We start from the raw sequence: 20,213 nt of genomic DNA, 5'->3' as shown, positions 1-20,213 counted from the left end.
GCCTCTGGACGCACAGGGCTCTGGGCTCCCAGAGCCCCCGCTTTCCCTCACAGTGGACGCCCCCTCCGTCCCGCCCCAGTGACTCACTGCTCCCCTGGCCCTCTGCCACTCCTGTCTCTTGGCAGGCAGCAGGCGCAAGGTTGTGCTGAAGCCACGGGGTCTAGAGTGTGAGGGACCGCTCAGTCGCCAGGGTCTGGAGCTCCGGTCCTCCAGCAGCTACCGAGGCCAGTCCGGGATAGCACCGCCAGGAACCTGCAGTAGCCTGGGGGAGTCAGGGCCTTCCTCTCTCTCCCTGCCTTTGGACCTTTTGTTTTTCATCGTCATGAAGAAGGAAGTGACCTGAGAGCCCAAGACAAGAGCCATCCCCTGGCTGGGAGGAGAACCAGGGTCCAGGGCAGTGGCAAGGCCCCCCAGCCACTGCACCTCACTGATCCAGGCATGAAGGGTGATGGTGGTGCTGTGTGGGACCTCATGTGGAAGTACTGCATCTCCGTGAGGACCCTCAGGTACCAGGGACAGGGTGTGGAGGCGGCTTTACCCTAGTGGGCCAGGTGAGGGACCTGTGTGGTTTGGAGGTCTGGGAGGGAGCAGGGATGGAAGACAGGAAAGGCTGAACCTGGCACCCTCTAGAGAGAAATGTGGAGTCTAGTGGCAAGGAGAGGGGCAGGAAAGAGAGTGAACCAACAATCAGGGCATGTGCTGGCTGCTGCCCCCTGGGGAAGACCACTGGAGGTGCAAGGAGCAGGGGGCACTTGTTGTGTAACATACCACTGGCTTTGAAGTGGGACTCGGGTGCCCCCAGCCCCCCAGGCCTGTGATGCCTGGGTGAACTGGACTATACTCTCTCCTTCAGTGTGTGGTGAGTTTCTCTACCTTCCACATCAGTCCCCTCATGGCAGGGAGCAATGTCCAGAATCAGGTGCCAGGCTGCCCCCTCAGACCTGTGTGTGCACTGACTCAACCTCTCTGGTGAAGCATCTTGTCCGAAGAGGCTTTTAGGATTCTTGTGAGGATTAAATGTGACCCAGCCCCCAAGTGCCAGTAGCCACCAGCTAGTGTCAAGGGTAATTACTGCAGCCACTGTTACATCTGTCACCCTACCTCTTCAGAGGTCTATAGCAGGTGCCTGGAAGGTGCCCCTGTTTAGAACGAGTGGAGGAAGGTTGAGCGGGGGCCTTAACAACCCCTGGAGAGACAGACCACCTAGGGGGCAGGGTTCACCTGGGCAAGGGGGGCAGGGGGATGGAATACCTGGGCTTGGCTCCACCTTCTGCCACATTTGATAGGATCTGCCTGGAGCAGGAAGCAGGAAGCCATGGGATCTTAGGCAAGGCTGGGCTTTCTCCTCTGAGGCTGGGACCATAGGGTCTGTAATTTGAATGTAAGAGGACTAGAAGTGCTACCCCATGGGGATATGCCTTGGTGTTTTACTTCCTACTAGTGTGCATTTTGCTTAAAGAGAATGTTGTCTAAAGGATAAAGGAGTAAAGAGTCCTTTCTCTTTCCAGGCTCACTGTCTGGTGTATCAGCTACACAAAATCCCCCTTCCTTCCCCTATCTCTTCCTCCTCCTCCTCCTCCTTCCCCCCTTTTCCCTCTTCCCTCTCTTCTATTTCCTCATTCCCTCTTTCCTACCCTCCTGCCTTCCTCTTTGCTCCACAAAATATTTGTGCTATCATATAAGAAATACTAGCAGCGAAAAACCAGCATAATTCAGAACAAGATGCTATGCTGATGATAGCAACGACAAGGGACAGAACAGAGGTATTTGGGAGCCTGGGTTTCTGCTGAGCTAAACCCTGCTGAGCTCCCTGGAAGCCCAGGGGAAAGGGGACATGCAGCTGCACAGTTCGCTCCCACTTTAATAGGAAGCACATGTACAGTAGCCACAGTTGCTCTGCTGCAAGGCAAGCCTGTCCAGAGCCCTGGATGGTGGGCCTTGGGCCCAGACGGATTTATGGTTTCCAGGCCAACAGTGAGAGGCATTCTGCCTGGACAGGGATGCCAACTGGTTGTGGGAACGGAGAGGCAGAGTCCAGCCCTGGAGTGAGTCACTGGCTACCTTCTGCTTTGGTCCATGATGGACCTCCTTGGGTGGGTGGTTCAGAGGTCAGGCCGGGCAGGGCTGAGGCAGGGCCCCATCGAGTGAGTGCCTGATGTTTTGGTCACACCAACTGCACTAGGTTTTCCTGCTTCATTCTTTCCTAGGGTTTCTAGGGGTTGGCTCACTGGAGGAGCCCCAGGCACTGTTGGAGAATGTAGTGGGCCAGCTTGGAGAGGACCCTGTGTCTTGCACTTAGCTGTTGATACAAGTGGTCGGTCTATGCCTCAGTTTCCTCACCCATAGAATGGGAACATTGTAGAACTTCCTGTGGGAAGTGCTTGTGGCCACTGGTAGTTTACGCTGATGGGTGTCACTTCCTCTTTGGTGACGAAAGAGCAGCTTGGGGTGGATGTGGCACTTTGATCAGCACTGGGTTTGCCCAGTCCTATACTTAGCACCCATAGGTGCTGTGTGTCCTGTGTGTTAGCTGAGGAGGTTAGATTTGGGGCGGGGGGTGGAGGGGGTTGTTGTTCATGAGTAGTGTATTCTTTCCAGACTCCTGCCTCCCATCCTCAGAAAGCTGAGGCCACTCCCCAGAGCCAGCTATGAGGGGAGCCAGCCCAGGCAGGCTCTGGGGCATTCTCAACCCCAGCCTGCCAGGGGAGACCCAAATCCGCAAATCTGTGGTGGGGCAGAGCTGGCAGCTGCTGGGGAACAAATTGGAGGGTTGTGATGGGACAGCACATACTTTTCCACTTGCGTCTTCAGATTCCCCTCGGCATGAGCCTGTCACCCCTGGCTGGGTCCCACTCACATCTGGAAAAGCGTGAGGTGAACATAGAGCTCTTGCTGCTGCCGGCCCTGGCTCTCTGCCAAGGGGATCCAAGGTTCCAAGATGAGGTCTTTGTGAGGGCCATGCTGGTTCTTATTGGCTCCTAGTGCAGGGCCATCTGGGTCCAGTGCCCAAGCACTTGGAAGATGTATCTTTGTCTGTTGCTGGACTTTGCTAGGCTGTTCCCACATCCAGGGAGAGGAGCAAACTGAGCCAGATTCCAGGACAAGATTAGCTGTGAACTCTAGTGAACAGTGCCAGTGGAGCACATAGGTGTGACACCCCCCCTTCGTCTCCCCTCCTTTCCTTGAGTTTCATGGGGGATGAAGCACTGGGCAGAGAGGAAGAGAAGGGAGCACAGACTCAGGAGGGGCCCACTTAAATTAGAAACTTGGCTTAGCCTTGTGAAAATCACTTTGGAGACTTTTGGAAGGGAGCGAGCAACAGGATGCCTGCAAGCTGGCCCCAGTGAGGAGGTACCTGTAGCTGTCACTTGTTAGCTGTTGGGGTTTTTTTTGGGGGGGTGTTGTGTGTGTGTGTGTGTGTATGTGTGTTTTGTTGGTGGTGGTGTTTTGTTGTTGTTTATTTGTTTTGTTTTTTGATAACCATGCCCCATAGTCGCTTTACCAATGAGCTTCATCCAGTGACATTAATACTGTAAGTGGCCTTCAGCAAACGCTCAACCCTCCTCTCTCAGTGGGTCACCTCTATCCTATACCTCACCTGAGCTTCCCCCCATCAGGTTGTGTTCTCGGCCTGTCCCCCACATGTCATATCCTCAGTGTGTCTCCCATCAGACTGTATCTTCAGTGTTATAGTTAGCTTTAACTGTCAACTTGACATAAATCTAGAGTCACCTGGGAAGAGGGAACCTCAGCTAAAGAGTTACCCCAGATCAAACTGGCCTGTGCCCATGTCTGTGGGACATTTTCTTAATTGATAATTGATACAGGAGGGCCCAGCCTGCTGTGGTTGATGCCACCCCTAGGGAGGTGGGCCTGAGCTATATAAGGAAGGTGACTGAGCAAGCTGGTAAGAGCAAGCCAGTGGCAATGTTCCTTCATGGTCTCTGCTTTAGTTCCTGCCTCCAGGATCCTGCCTCCAGGTTCCTGCGTGGACTTCCCTCTTTTGATGGACTGTGATGTGGAAGTGTAACCCAAATAAACCCTTTTGTCCCCCAAGTTGCTTGTGGTCAGGATGTATCATAACAGAAGCAAACTAGGACCCCCAGCCTGTTCCCCGAAGACCTTATCCTTGCCCATCAGACTGAATCCTCAGCCCATCTCCATCAGGCTCGAGAATCACTGTCACGTATTGGTATATTTGGCCAAGAAAGATGGGTTTATCCCTTGAGAGCCCAAGAGGCAGTCACATCTCCTAGACGAGGTTGCCCCTGGACACACAGTGCTGGTTAGGGTGGGCTCAAAGGAGTAGCCCCACCCTGAGCCTTGTAGGCCCTTCTCCCCTTCTGCTACAGCTGCCTCTGGGCAGGAGGGCTGGGAGCAGATGGCATCCAGGCCCTGAAAGCATCCCAGGAGCTTTCTGAACAATCAGCCATCTGGTGCCCCCCATGGGAGGCTCTGAGCCTTACTCTTTCCATCCCATGCTGTGCCTGCCTGGGCACCTATGACAAGGGGAACCTCCTTACCCCTTGGAGCTTCCTCCCACCTTGCTGCTCTGCCCCTTCCTTCTCTTTGCTGGTTGGTTGGCTCTGCACTATGGGTCCCCGACCTACCTGCTGCCCCATCCTGATGAGCCCACAGTGGCCAGGATTCCCCTGGCTCTGCCCTTCCTGGACACAGCCTAAGCAGTCCAGTGCCCTTGAGCAGGACTTGAGCTGAGTGTGAGTCAGGGGAGAAGACCAGAGGCAGATTGGAGCCACCTCCTCCTGTCCCTCTGGGTACTGCTCCCGTGGTACTGTCCATTCTCACCTGGGCTCAGCCCTGCAGGTCCCCCTACTAAAATGCTCTACTCTCTACTCCTCTACTCTGTCTTCAGTTTTGAGACATAGATTTACTGTGTAACCATGCTGGCTTGGAACTCCCTGGTTTGTAGGGCTGTGCTCCAAGCTAGGCCCTACTGAATCTCAGTGCACAAGTGCCGTCCCCTCTGGGTCAACATGATGCCAGACCAGAACCTCAGGGGAGATTCCCATAGGCAACAGCCAACATTGCTCTAAGAGGGTCGCCGTTCATTCTGCAGAGTGGCACTTGGGGCCTGAGGCCTCCATTTTCCTTTCTTCCCAAGGCTCTTCTTGGTGAGCCATACTAGGTAGGGCTGACTCTCAGAGAGCTGACAGGTGAGCAGGCCAGAAGCAGCCCCACCACATGGGGAAGCACCATCAGGACACAGAGCGTTTGCTGAGTGCCTACTATGTGCCAGCTCAGTACATGCCAGGTGCTTGAGTGTAGCAGTGAGCAAGGTAGAACATCCAGGCCTCGAGGAGCAGACAGGTGGGAGAGACAGGAGACAGACAGGTGAAGGTGTCATCAGCGAGGGGTCACCAGGCAGAGTGGAGGGTGACAGTGACAAGCCAGCCAGCCAGAACGTCCTCTTTAAAACTTCTGTCAGGATAAATGGGCCCAAGATGTGGCAAGCCCATGCAGTAAAAATGCCATCGGCATAGAGGGAGTAAAATCTCAACCCCAGATACAGCCCAGCTGACCCTGGAAGATATGCCAAATGAAAGAGGCCCGTCATGAAGGCCACATGCTGTCTGACTCTATTCATAGACGGTTCCAAAACAGACATGTCTACAAAGACAGAGAACAGAGTGGGGGCTGCCCTGGCCATGGAGAGGCATAGGGAAACAGGTATAGGCTTGTTTTGAAAGCAAAGACCAGTTTGAACTTGGATGTGGTGACAGGCATGAAGATTCTGAAGCATCCATGGGCTCACTTTAACTGGGTGAATTGCATGGCTCAGGGATGACCCCGGAATGAAATGGTTTCTACAAAATGAAGTGGAAAAAGCAAAGTGGTCTGAGCAGGTAGCCTTGAATGGATATTGACCAAGAGAGTGAGCTGGAGAAGACCTCTGGGCAGAGGGAAGGTACAATGGCCCTGAGGCAGGAGCCACCTGTCTGTTTGCCGTTAGACTCACATTACATCTGTAGTTGGAGGCCAGGCTGTCAAGCAGGAGTGAGGAAGGAAGTGGGCAGGGCCAGCGCCTGAGGAGGACATGCATATTTTGGGGGCAGAGAGACAAGAAGTTTCTAGACAATCACTCCACTTCCATGAAGAAATGAGGCCACTGCAAGGCGGGAGGTGCATGGCAGCGAAGAGATGATGGCCACTGTCTACATAGGAGACCCTGTCCCTCAAGGGAGACAGACAGTACAGGCTGCAGATGACCACAGTGAGAATTCAGACAGGCATAGCTGCATTCCCCCTGGGGTGGGAATATGGGGTTTGCAGTGAGGGGTGAAAGCTCCTGGGATGCAGGGCCTGGATGTGGCCTCAGGGAGGTGAGCACTGCCAGCTGGGACAATGGAGAGGACTCTCCAGTGGTGGCCTTATATGGGGTGGGGTCTCTGATTCATGGAGGCCTCAGAGAACCCTCCAGACTCCAGAAGATGAGGACTACTCTGCCTTGTCAAAATGACACCCCTGGATCCCACTTAGTCCTGAGCTGGTTTCAAAGTAAGTAGGGCGTTTTCTTCAGGGTGGCCACCTTACTTGGCCTTTGTCGGGCAGGCTCAGACTGGCCCTCAGTGGGACCATAGTACCCATGTGGCCAGAAACCCAGCTGGGGCTTGGCATTCTAAACAAAGCAGGCTGGCCGAAACTCAAGTGGCCCGAAACGCGATCGGTCACAGGAGGCTGGCCAGAGAGCAGCTGCATTATTTATTGTCTGTCCAGTGAGGTTGTTTGAACTAGCTAGGCCTGGAAGGAACCCTCTGGGAAGTATCTTGTACAGGGTGGGTGTGGGCCCCAGGGTGCTGGCCCCCTCACCTGGGGCGGGGCTTCCTGGATGCTGGCTGAGCTGGGAGGAAGTTAGACGTCAGGGCTGTAGTGGGGAGGTCCTGTGTAGGGAAGGGCCTGAGGTCCTTCGTCCCCAGGGCCCAGGGAGGCAGGCCAGTCACTGGCTCCAGGGAGATCTCGTCTTCCCCTGTGATACCGTGAGTACCATTTGCCTGTGAGGGGCTGGTGACTATCAGCAGTCTTATGGGGTCAGCAGTTGGGACCTCTTGTGGGGACCTCACGCTGTTTCCAGGAGCTGTTTTGGGTAACTGCTTTTCTGTGCCTGAGAGACACAATATAGGCCAGGCCCTGGAACTCCAGGAGCTTCCCCACAACTGCCAGAGGGCAGCATCAACTACTGGGGAAGCTCTTCAGGGACTTTAGGCCAGCATGAGCCTGATGCTGCACAAGGCCCCTTGGCCTACCCAACTCCAGGCATGTAAGCCACCTGAGAGAGGGGCCACACGTACTCCACAGCTAAGTAAACTGAGTCCCTTAGGACACAGTGGCTCAGGGCTCCTGCTACGTGGCCTGAGGCACTTTTTGTCCCCACTGCCATCCTCCCTTGACTTCTCAGAGCATGAAGTTTGGAGACTAGGGCAGACGGAGTCCTCGCCAGGCCCAGTCTGGAGTTCCTGCCTATTAGGGGAAATCAGTGCTGGAAAGATCCTGCCTTGGGGCAGTCCCACCATGCCCCTGGGTGTTTCCTCCAGATGCCTTGTACCCCACCCCCACCAAGAGCCCCCTGACCAGTGACAGTTCGGCCTGTTTCATTTCTTTATTTCTTTCTGAGCCAGTCCAGGATGGAACCTGAGGCTCTCCGATCCTGGGGCTGGGAGAGTCTTGGAAGACAGTCCTTGGGTAGCACTGTGCCCTGGGAAATATTTTTCAGTGAAGGGGTGCTGGGTTCATCTACATCCCTAGGGAAGTTCCCCTCCCAGCTCCCATCCATCCTCATGACACCCCAGAAAGGGAGGCTTTCAATGTTGGTTATATGGGAAACTAGCGTCGGAGATGTGGGAATATCTGTCTGGTATCATTCAGCTAGTGGATGTTCAGGAGCTGGAGTGCAAACCTGGAGAGAGGCTAGGCCTTCTCTTCACTGTGCATCCTGCTGCACAGGTGCCAGGGGAGGAGAGAATGTTCCATCACTGCCCTGTTATTGGGTCTGTTTTTCCATAGGTCAAGGGCTGAGCTCCCATCTGAAGACCCAGGCTGGGTGGAAGAAGCTGGCCTGAGGGAGTAAGATGTCCTTGCTGCTCTTTGAGCTTGGCCAGCAAGAGCCTCCTAATAACCCCAGAGATGCTGAGTGGTCAGATTCTTGCTTATAGCCTTTGTGGGACTCCAGGACCCAAGCTGGATGCAGGCTCCCGTGCCCAAGTCCCATGTCAATCCAACACGAAAGACCTGAGCACAGGCAAGAAAGGATGTGACTAGGTGCTGGGACAACCAAGTATCCACAGGGACCTCAGACAATTCCTCTGTCATCTGTGAGCTAGCCCGGTGGGACTAGGAGCCTTGCAGCACTTGGTGACTGTGACTGCAGGCAAAGTTTCTTGCACATCATTCATTTAATCATTAGATCACATGTCGAGCATTTGTTGGGTACTTACTGAATGCTAAGTCGCTGTCTTGTCTATGGGATTACAAAGGTGATGAATTTGATCTAATTAGTTGCTCTTCTGGCACGGTCCTCAAACAGAACTGAACTAAACAGCAGTGTGGTGGGTCGGAGAAGGCAGGTGGCACAGGGCAAGGGACACTGGGATGGTAGGACTGGTTTTCTTTTGATGGACCCACACATTGCCTTTGAGAGCACCTGCCGGTCTTTAGGCTGCTGAGGCCAGTAGAGGGATCCTCTTTATGACCTCTGCTCCATGGTCCCTTCTGGGCCAGGCTGCTGTGAACAAACTTGTGCCCCAAATTCAAGCCAGTGTGACTCCAGAAATTCCGGGACACAGGTAGCAGGGCTGGCCAAGCAGAAGGTGAGTCCAGGCTGTGCCCAGCAAGTGGGGCATTGAAGCAGCTGCCAGCTGGCACACAAAGTAGGGTGCTGGGCTGTGGTCAGGCTGGAGGTTAAGAGCCTAGACTCAGGGTGTCAGGTCTGCTCTTTTATTGGTTATATGACCTTCTCTGGGTTTCAGCTTGCCATGAGGACCTTGTTGCTTCTAAGTGAGAAAAGGCCCAAACCAAACAGGCTTAAGCAGAAAAGAGGCTTCCGTGGTTCAAGAAACTAAAAGGTGAAAGGGTAGTTGCTTCGGGAACAGCAGAATCCAGGGGCTCAACTGGAGGATTTGGTGTTTTCCACATTTACCTACCATGTTCACCCTGAGGCAGGCTAGCTCCACGTAGGCATCCCTAGCAAGTGTTCAGAAAACCTTAGCCATCTCCTTCCATTCAGTGTCACCACCCCATGACAAGCCAGCTGCAGTGAGCAACACACTTTTCTCTCATAAGGTTGTTTGCTGTGCCCTGGGGGACGTGGGGCAAGAAAAGAGGAAATTGCCACACAGGGCAGCCGGGGCTGAGGAAGGGGTGAGCTGGCAGGCCAGAGGAGGAACATCAGAGTTTTCCACCGGGGCTCCCCAGAGATTTTCTGGGGGAGGCAGCAACTGTGTTCGATGTTGATGCAATGGAGGGACTTGGCCTAGGCATGGAGACCCAAGGGAGCAGGTTCCTTAGAGTCAGGTCAGATCTGAGAGTGGACTGCCCAGCCTGGGCTGAGTTAGGAGCCCTGCTTCATCAGCACCAGAGCTGGTGTGGGACTGCTGAGCCCACATGGGGGTGACAGATAACCCTAGGCCCCAGTGCTGCTTCGTGGTAGAGCATTGGCCTGGCAGGTGCAAGGCCGTGGGTCCTGTCCCACAACCTTGGTAGGGAGGAGAGGGCTGCAGCTGTGGCTGTGAAGAGAGAACAAGCACCTAAAGGGCACCTACTGTATCCAAGGTTCTATCTAACACCCCGGCGTGTTACCTTATTGTACCATGTAGCCACTGCTGAAGGCCCCTCATCCCTTTGTAGAGAACGGACAGCAGTGTCTGGATCCAGGGATTTGGTTGGGGCTCATGCTTTGGATAGGCTCTGTGGCCTTGACTGCAGCCAGGTGGCTGCTGGGATGTCACCCTTGAAGGTGACATATGAGGAAGTCATCATCAGGCTCAGAACAGGAGTGTGTTCAGGAGTGTGTCGAAATATCTTCCCAGCAGGCTAACTGCAAAACCTCTGTCAACAGCTGTAGTGAAGGCAACCACAGTTGGTCTACAACCAGGGCCTGGAGACAACCGTGGCACAGCCAAGCCTGGTGTGAAGGGTGATGTGACAAAGGACAGCCACCTGCTTTTGAGTACCAGGGTGTTTGAATCCTGTGTACTAATTGACTCCTGGTGTCTTCCCCTATCAGGGATGGGAGGAGCTGATGGGAAGAACGTGGGTGTGGTCCACGGCTGAGACCCACTTCACAGGGAGTGAGCAAGCCGGGGCAGCTCCCTGTACATACTCTGGAAGCCTCGGTTTCCCCATCTGGGAAATGAAGTTAACTCTCCTAGAGTGAGGATTATACACAAAGGGGTATATCAGGGGCGATGCCATGACAACGGCTCAGTAAACACCTGGGTTATTAACTCCCAAGAAGAGGCGGGGTCTCAATTTGAACTAAAGTCTTTAAATGTTGTCATTCTGCAGCCCTGGTCTTCAGCCTCCTGGGAAGATAGTTCAGGCTCTGTGCCCTGAGGATAGGCCCCAGTGTACCCTGGGTAGTGGTCAGGCCTAATGTCTGGCAAGCACTAAAGTGAAAGCAGAGTTTCCAATATGTCAACTCCCGGATGTTCCTGACAGTGAGACAAAGGGACCTGAGAGAAAAAAGAAAGCAGCCAGTGCCCTTTGCCCTAAAGCTGCACCCCTTCCTGGGAAGCCACGCTAGGTGCTTAAGACACTTCAGGATGCTGGGGAAGAAGTTCTGGAAGGTTCCAGGGAGAAGTGGCAGTTGAAGGGGGGTCTGGTGGAAGCCAGGATAGGGTCCTGGACAGAATAGAGGAGCCAGGTCACCCTCCACTGTGGTGTATGTGGAAAACAGCCATCCCTCTGGAGTCCATGGGCCTGGGGGGTTGAGGACCTAGGTTAAGGCTAAGAAGAAAGACAGGTGAGGCCTAGAGGTCCAGAATGCTAGCTCCTCCTAGAAAGGGTCGGCCAGCAGTCAGTGCTCTTCCCATTGTGACTTAAGTCACCCACACTGGCCTAAGCTGAAGGCTGTTTGTGCCCTTCTGTTCCTGTGGAGGCCCTGGTACAGATGAATTCAGGGTTCCACTGTGTGCGGGTGCTGGCATCTCCCCTTCTTTCACCACTTGGGGCTCATCACCCTGGCTGGGCTTTTCTCATATGACAGCCTCTCCTTGGACTGGCCCTTGGGATGGGGGCCCTGAGTTTTCTGCTCAGCCTTAGAATAAACTGACTCCTATTAGACCCCTAGTCCACATATAAAACCAGGGTGGTCAGGCACCCAGGGAGAGAGATGGGGCAAGCAGGCCAAGTTCTGCAAACTGACAAGCTGATGGGATCAGTCACAGACCTGGAGGACCTGGTGACGGCACACAGAGTCATTCCCTGCCAGCACTCCAAAGTGGGGTCTGATTTTACAAGTAAGAAAACCTAGGCGTGGGGGAGACAGTCCCCTGCTGAAAATTCACAGTTAGCAAGAACTTCAGGTCCCAGTTGGCTTGATCCTAAAACCTACCTCCTCTTCCTGCCTTGAGACCTTATCTGGATCCAGCCTGATCCCGTGAGTTATTTGAACTCTCTCCAGCTCATAGTGTGTCCCAGGATGTCTAGGGTATTTGCTGGAGGATAGATTAGCTGGATAGACCCTGAGCTGGGGAGAGGCAGGGCCCTGTGGCAGAGAGGATGGGTCCTAGTGTTACTTGGAGGAACTGGGGCCTCCTTTGGGGGCTCTGAGTCTTACCAATGAAAGAATTTAAAATAATGAAAGAATTTAAAATTAAGGCTCAAAGGGAAGCTCAGGACAGTTTTATTAGAGTTTAAGGGGAAAAAACTATAGGCAAGCTGGAAATCTCATTGGTCTCCAGAAGAAGGCATGCTGGAGAGAGAGTCATGCCTTTTGAGTTAGACATGGAGGTCAGAGAAACAGAAAGTTCAGGATGGCTGGGAAAAGATGTTTAGGAGTACAGAGCTTAGTTTAGATGCCACCAGATCCCAGACTCTTATGTCCCAGGGCAGAGAAATGTTTGCACAAGAGGTGGGTGGTTAGAAGTAGGCATAGAGCCGAGCTGCAGTGGCGCATGCCTTTAATCCCAGCCAGGCGGATCTCTGTGAGTTCCAGGCCAGCAGAGTGAGATCCAGGACAGGCACCAAAACTACATGGAGAAACCCTGCCTCAAACCTCCGCACCCCCCCCCCAAAAAAAAAGAAAAGAAAGAAAGGAAAAGTACTCCAAGGACAGAGGTAGGCTTTTTGAGCCCTGATTAGGTCCTTTGTAGTATCTGCCTCACCTGTTTGTACTTTCTGGGCTTTTCTCCTTTGTGTGCTGTGGTTAGATGAAGCCCAGGTAAAGACTCCCAGGCTTTCCCTGCAAGCTGACATTTTTCCTAGGTTAATGTTGATGTCTCATTTCAGGGTCCTTGTTCTGCACAGTTGTGTTTCAAGCTTTTTGGCTTCACCCACTGTCTCCTCGAGGGCATAAAATATTTGTATCCAATCAGCAGGATCTGTAGATGCAGGCTGTGTGGACATTTGAATTGTTACACCTTGTGGCAATCTTGGAGGAGGATGCCTGGTCGAGGCTCCCAATTTAGAAGCTGCAGCAACACTGAGTTATGACATTGGGGGCATTTCAGGGGGAGTTTCCCCAGGGGGAACTGGTTCCAGAGAGGTGCTGCCCACCAGGTGCTAGGGCAGGGTGGGGCTGGTGAGATGGGGAAACAGCTATTCCCTCACTTCCCCTTTCAGTCCTGTGTGGAAGGTGTGAGGCCTGCCGAAGCACCTCTCGGCCTGTCACCCTGCCCACAGCCCCAGTGCACAAGGGGAAACTGAAGCAGTAACTTCAGTGTGCTTTATTCTCCTGTCACCACACAGGGGAGTCCTGGTGGTAGGGGTTCCACTGCTCTGTGGTCTACTGCCCTGCTGTGTAATCTGGGAAAAGTCACTGAGTCACTCTGGGCCTTAGTTTAGCATTTGCAAAACTGAACTGTAGTTTTTCCCAGAGCAGAAAAGAAAGCTCATGGAAAGATTCTGGCCCAGTGCCTGATCCTTCAAGCACTTAGGATTCCTTTCTTTGAGTGGTGGACTTCAAGGTCACCCTCTGTGCCTCCAAGTGGGAGACAGCTATAGGTCCTAGAAAGCTGGCCCCAGACTCCATTCTGTCCTGAGCAAGCTGGGTGGTTTGGGGCCAGTCATTCTGCCTCTCGGGGCCTTGGTTAACTCATTGAGAAAATGGCTTAATAATCATTCTGGCATAGATAAGAAAGATTAACGAATGCCTGGCCCAGGTGGATTTGCCCACCTGTTGGGCTAGGCACCCAAGCATCTGTCTCCACCGACACCCTTCCTGCCCCAGCAGCTGGACTGAGTTAGTTGCCTGGCTAACAGTTTACCCAGCTAATATCTCCTAAGTACCCTCTGTGTGTTGGGCATTGCCCAGAGTGGTGAGGGAGGGACATTGAAACTCCTTCCTCCTGGAATGCCTGGGGCTCAGGAAACAGACTACAGAGCAAAATGGGGCAGTGTGGTTTTGAATGGCTTCCTGGGTGGTCACAGGGGACCTGAGGCCATTGGATTAAGGACCAGCTGGGGATTCAGGCTCCAAGGACAGAGGGACTGGGGTCTTCCATCAGTATCCTTTTGGGGGATAACCTGGCTGGGCACAGAATCTGGAGCTGCTCAACTGTTGGGTAGTGCTCACCTTGTTGCCTCAGCACAGGTTGGAAGAGGACTGGACTCTAGCTGCTGTGATATGGAGGTAGCTGGCCTGGCCCTGGAGCCCAAGGTGGAGGTGCTGAGGGAAGTGGAGGGCCATGTTTCAGAGAGGCAATGTCAGTACAGAATCCCTGAGAACACATAAGCACCCAGACGCCAGAAGTCACCTGACCCAGCTCTGTCTTTGGGTCATGTGCCCAGGCCAGGCCACCGGTTCTCTCTGGTGCTGGCCTCCTGGAGCACAGTAACAGTAATGGCTGTGGCTGGGCAGCCTGTAGGTGCCAGGGGCTGTGTGCTCTTTGTACCCCATCCTTACCTCACTGTGGTGCTGGTGATATTATGTGGGACTATTTTTTGGCATGTGGGGTCTGCTGGACATGTTGAGAACTGGTCTGAAAAGACTGACTAGATTTAAAAAGGAGTTTGTATCAGAAATGCTGGGCATTTGTGTCCACCAAGAAAACCCAGAGTTAAAGTGCTAGGGTGGTTTGTCTCTCAATGAGTCCAGGTGCCTCTTGGATACCATGAAGCAGCTGGCTCAAGGCAGTAAAAAAGAAAGAGTCCAGCTGTGGCACTTTGAAATGCCCTTCCCAAGGCAGTGTCACGCCTGCACATGCTAAGGGAGCCTGTTTGTCTACCAGGGACATCTTTACGTTGAGGACAAGGGGAAGTCTCTTGGCCGTAGTTAGCCCAGTAGTTAGAGATAGGAACACCCATACAGACAGCTCAGGGTGTAGCCCTGTGATATCTCCCGACATGCCAGCATGTGCTATTCCAGGAAGGGTTTGGCTGGACAGGATCGGCAGGGTTCACAGACTACAGAGCCCGTTGTCAGCTGCCCCCCTAGAGTACATCCCGAGAAGCCAAGGCTAGAAGGACTTTGAGAAGTCACCCAGCCATTCTCCCATCAGTTAGAGCAGCATTTCTAACCTTTGGGGGTCAAATGACCCTTTCACGGGGCTCACCGAAGACCATTAGAAAACACAGATATTTACATTATGATTCATAACAGTAGCAAAATTAGTTATGAAGTGGCAACGAAAATAGTTTGATGGTTAGGGGGTCACCACAACATGAGGAACTGTATTAAAGGTTCAGCATTAGGAAGGTTAAGAACCACTTTTTTAGAGGGTCCTGTGAGGGTTTTTTTTTTTTTCCCGAGGGGGAGGGGTGGGGAGGCAGGGCAAGCTGGGTACTTAAAATAAGCAGAATGTGATGAGCTCCAGGCCAAAGGGATGAGGTAAGGCCTGGGACCCAGAACAGGGAGAGGCGTTCAGCTAAGCTTCAGTCCTGTTGCTTCATCTGCCAGCAGAGACATAGCAGAGATAAGGGTGAGTGAGCCCCACCCATTGGGCCACTAGGGAGCAGGAAAGGGCAGGGCAGGGGTAAGGGGCCTACAGGCTGGATGTGGAGAACCTGGGACTTGTTTCCAGTTTGTTTGTTTGTTTGTTTACAGTACTGAAAGTAGAACCTAGGGCCTTAGGCACTAGGTAAGCACCCTATCACTGAGCCACGTGACCTCAAATTCATGGGAGTTCTTTCACCTCTATGCATAACCAGGCCTGGCTGTTTTCTCTTCTCTTCCTGTCTTTTCCCTTTTCCTCTCCCCTTCTTTTCTGGGCTCAAGCCATCCTCCTCCCTCGGCCTTGTCCATAGCCAGAAGGGATAGAGCTGGCAAGCACCACCATTCCCCACACCCTGCTTGTATCGTGAGATTGTTGACTGTGCATCAAGCTCTGATCTGTATAAGGACTAGTTCAGCCACAACTTCACTGGAGTTCTGGACATTGATGGCTCACCAAGCACTTTGGAAGTTGAAGCAGGAGAACTAATTTGGGTTTGAGGCAAAAAAAAAAAAAAAAAAAGCCTCATTGATTTCTCATAGCAAATTCTGCAAGCAGGGTATGAATCTTATATTTTTATTGCTGTTTGTTCTTTTCAGGAGTAGGGATTGAATTTAGGTCCTAATGTATTGTAGAAGGCAAATGTTCCACCACTGAGTGCCACCTTCAGCTATCTGTCCACTTTTTGAGACTTATTCAAACTGGTTTTGAACTCTTTCTGTCGCCCAGTCTGGTATTGAACTTGTAATTCTTTAATGTCTCGAGTAGCTGGACTACAGGCCCACAATGCCAATACTGGCTTTGAACTTATCTTGCAGCTGGGGAAACTGAGGCAGCCAGTTGTGTTGCCAGAATTCTTTTCTAAATTCTGGAAAGTAGCAGCATCAAAATTGGAACTCAGAAATTATCTTTCCTTGGGATTGAGGATGTGTGTACCAAACCCTGACTTAGGAAGAGACTTTAGTATTTTCTATCCTCTTGAAAGCCATACCCACTATTCCCACCCTCTTCCCTCAAGGCAGCAGTTGGTGGCTTCAATCCTCCCTCATCTTCAACATCACAATGGTCTGGGGCAGCTTCTGAGAGTTGGTCCCTACCTGGTCTAGAGCTAGTTCCTATCTGGTCTGCCTGGATGATGCCCCTTTGCTAACAACTTCCCAGCCTTCTTCCCAGTGGCCAGTGTCCCATATGAGCTCAGTGTGTCAGAAACCAGGGTAAGATGACACACTATCCCTCACTTCTTCTGGCCTCTTGTGTGTACATCTGTGAACTGGAGTAGTGTCTACCCTTTCAGGGGAGACCAAAAGGCCAGATCCAGAGGAGAACAAATCCTTGTAATGATGACTGTGGACAGGGTCTCCTGCCTCTTGGTTGTTTCTTTATCTATGAGGGGGACAAAGATTCCCATTAGGACAGGGGCAGCTGTGTCATTTACTTGGGAGGCTCCAGGAGAAGCTGGCCCCTGAGGCTGCTGCCCACCAGAAACTCATCTGCGTGTCCGCTGGAGATGAGCTCAGAGCACAACCCCAGCATCTTCCCCAGTTCCCTCTGGCTGTGTGGATCTATGGTCTGTTTGAAAAGCTGTGAGTTCCTTGGGGATTACAGAGACTGCTCTTGGCCCTTCTCCCTAAGCACAGGAAATGCTTCAGTGTCTCAGTTCTACAAACAGGTGCCCTGGCCTGGGTGCCACAGGAAGTCAGTGGTGAATTCTCAAGTGCTAGCTGTTGCTGTGTAAACAAGCTATGTGGTGCTATGGCTTGAAAAAGCAGTGGTCTGTGATGTGGGATCTGTGGGTTAGGGGATCTGCCAGTTTCTGCTGGTCTCGCAGGAAGGCCAGACAGGTTGGTTAGAAGGCAGGAGGCAGCCCTACTCTCATGTCTGTCAGTGGATAGTATCTTCCAGCCCAACTCCTTGAGTCCCTGTATTGCACCACAACTCTTGAGATGAAAGAAGGATCTCCAAGGGCTTATGGAGCCATTACTGATATTCACCAGAAAATGAAAGGCCCAGGTCCTGAGGCAAGTTCCTAGAACATCAGCAGCAGGTCAGGGAGGCAGATGGAAACCATCCACCAGACCAAAGCTGAGTCTTGCTTAGGAATGTAGGGTGAAAGGCACTGGAACCCACAGTGGCTAGGATAGGTCGGGCAGGGGAGAGACAACAGGCAGAGAGCAGGACTCCCTGGGGCTGGAAAACAGTCCATAAAGGGATCCTTTGCTTCTGGGTGAGGGAGGGTGAAGTAAGGTAGCACTCTGATGATCCTCCTCCTCTACCCCCTTGTTTTTTGGGGGGTACTTTTTGTGGTACTGGAGTCATGTGCATGCTTAATAAATGCTCTACTACTTACTAAGATGTACCTGGCCTCCCACCTGGGCTTTGTGCCCAGGGTTTCAATACAGGCTTAAGAGCATGGAGCACTTTGTGGTTTGGGGGGTAATAGTAGTAGTAGTTTTGTTTTACTCAAAATTGTTCTCTTTTATCTTCTGGCAACAAAGTCTAAGACATCCCAGACCTTTTCCCTTGTCAGCTTCCATACGGCCTCTCAGTGGCAAATCTCTTCACATGGAAGCTGTCCTCTTCCCCTCCATGTGATCTCCTAAAGGCATGCCAGTCCCTGCCTTCTGAATTTACAGCCATAGGGCAGCTTGCAGAAAGGTATGTGCTGCAAGCACCCAGGCCCAGCCCGTGGATCTGTCACTGCTAGAACTTCTACCACATTCTAGCACTTGGCCCCACCTGTGGATTGCAGGAGAGGCCAGCTCCCATCATGGACAGACCTACCATGCGTGCCAGGAGGGAGACTGTGGCCACAGTTTGCAGTCATGGAATGCCTTTCAGTAGGATGTGGCTGGACCCTTGTGTCACATGGGTTAGGCAAAGTTCGTAAAACTAGATGTCACTCCGATGGCATTACACTTAGAGTCACCTGAGTCTTAGCACATCCATCCTGTGTGCTGCTCCACACGGCATGGTGGTGCACCTGGCGAGGTGTGTCCGTGCCAAGTACTGCAGCTCCTGCTGGGAGGAGGGGCCCAGACCCCCACTGGGATTGCACAGCACCTAACAGCCACTCACCTCCAGAGCCTCTTCACTCTTCAAGTTCCTTCAGCTCAACGACTCAAGCCATTAGACAGTTGCCATCGTAGGTTGATATTTGAATGAGATAAAATTAAAACCTCAGTTTCTAAGTCACATGCTGAGAGCTTGGTGGCCACATGCTAAGAAGTAGAGGGAGAAGGGAGGGCTTGGCACTGAATGTCAACCCTGGCCCCTGTTCTGCATGCCTCCACCACCACCCACGCCCCGTGCTGGCCACTTAGTTTCCAAAATGACCACCTGGGCTTGGTGATGACTGAAGGGGCTCTAGGTCTGCTGGGAGTAAGTTGGGTAGCAGATCCCCAAACTCCCCAGGGTTCCAGAGCCTCAGCTGCAGCCTCCCACCCATCCTGGATGGCTTGCCTCACCCACCGCAGCAAACCTTCCCTTTGATCCTTTCCTGCCCTGCAGTGGAGCAAGTGGGCCTCCATCTGCCTGCCAGGCTTTTCCAGGAAAGGAATTTGGCTGCTTTGGCTGCTTTTCATAAGAAACTGTGAGACGCACCCCCCTCCCCAGGGGAGCTTCACTGAGGACCCGGTTTAGGGAGACTGCAGCATTGCAACGGGTGTGTTTGGGTTTGAAGGATGTCAGCCTGTGAAAAGCAGTGTTTGTTTGGTCTGCCACAGTGTTGGCTGTACATATGGGATGCAAGATCCCTTAAAATAAGTGAAGGCTCCCAGCTTGGGAATCCCCCAGGCCTCCAGGATCTGGAATCTCTGAGAAGTATCAGCTCTGTGATAGGGTGGACGCCCTGTGGGGTCCTCAGGAGGCCAGAGCTGGGTCTGGTTGGGCACTGTGCTTTGTGCAGGGAGGGAGGTGAGGTGTCATCTCCCTCCACTCCCCCACCCTGCCCCGCCACATGACATCACTCTTCATCCCTCAGCCCTTAACTGGTGGCCTAGCTACCTCTGTATTTGCTCTTACAGACGCAGTTTTCAGCTTTGTTGGCCAGAAGGCTGCCCTGTGCATGTACTCTGTCTGCACAGGGCCTTTGTTTTTGATGGCTATAACCGAATAGCTGAAATGAGATACTTTATAAAGAAAAGAAGGGTGTTTGTCTGAGAAAAGAGGTTTATTTAGCTCAGAATTCTAGTAGTAGAAGATCTCAACATCATGGGACCGATGTCTGGTAAGGACCTCAGTTTGGTCACAACATGATGGACAAGTAGATAGGGAATTGGCTAGCGTGCAGTAAGGCCAAGGACCTCACATTACAAAGCACAACCTGATTTCCGATAACCACAGCCCCATTCAAACATTAACTTCTTCCTAGAGCTATACCCCCACTGTCAAATCTCAGAGGTCCCTACCGCCTGCAGAGGGAACCAAGTGTCTACCTTGTCTCCTTTGGGAAACAAGTCACAACCAAACCAAAGGCCCTCACTGAGCTTGTGACCCCAGCGCTCTACAGCTGGGAGAATTTTACAGAATTTGACTTCCTCATAATCTTGGGCAGGGGGGGTGAGAATGGGGTGGGGCGGGCACAGAGATGAGTCAAGACGCAAGTCACTACATCCAGGATACTGGGCTGGTATGGGTCTGGGGCAAGGGTACAGTTGTGGGGTGCCCACATTCTCTTCCTGCCACACAGCCTTCTCTGACTAAAAGGCAGGGTGTGTGTGTGTGTGTGTGTGTGTGTGTGTGTGTGTGTGTGTGTGTGTGTGTGTGTGTGGTTTATGGCTGAGTTTCCCTGCACACAGAAGGCACTCAATAAATATTCTGAGTGAAAGAATGAATACAAGCTGTGGGCACCCAGAACATGTATCAGCATGCTGACCTCTGGTTATGTCTTCCTAGGATCTATCAGACAAGTGGAGTGATAAGCTGAAACCCCCACCACCACCCCCCTACCCCCCCCCCCAGGACCTTTGTTCACTACCAGGTCAGTGCTGCTCCATGCAGCAATGTACAGATTTAGCCAAGCTCTGTGCAGTACTTTTCACTCTTGAATTCTTTGAATTGTAAGAAATATGAACTAATTATTTTGAACTATATTATACTTAATTTTTAAAA

At 52.5% G+C, this 20,213-nt stretch overlaps 1 protein-coding gene across 10 annotated transcripts in view; it reads left to right on the top strand.

Annotated features, from left to right (window-relative positions):
• Iqsec1 (IQ motif and Sec7 domain ArfGEF 1) overlaps positions 1-20,213 on the top strand; it is a 342,158-nt gene that overhangs the window by 233,435 nt on the left and 88,510 nt on the right. Inside the window, exon 1 of one of the 10 annotated variants that reach the window (XM_052721476.1) lies at positions 379-506. The exons of 8 other annotated variants lie outside the window; for them this stretch is intronic. In XM_052721476.1, the coding sequence (XP_052577436.1) occupies positions 439-506 (68 nt within the window). In that variant the 5' untranslated portion in view covers positions 379-438. Of the gene's footprint in view, positions 1-378; positions 507-20,213 lie in introns of those variants that run through there. One more of the 10 variants, XM_052721482.1, reaches the window with a different exon arrangement.

Source organism: Peromyscus californicus, unplaced genomic scaffold (assembly GCF_007827085.1).
Source record: "Peromyscus californicus insignis strain IS unplaced genomic scaffold, ASM782708v3 Scaffold_6__1_contigs__length_162567912, whole genome shotgun sequence".
In the NCBI taxonomy this organism is placed as follows: Eukaryota; Metazoa; Chordata; class Mammalia; order Rodentia; family Cricetidae; genus Peromyscus; species Peromyscus californicus.
The sequence above is the reverse complement of the archived record's forward strand: the minus strand, read 5'-3'. Positions and strand labels throughout refer to the sequence as shown.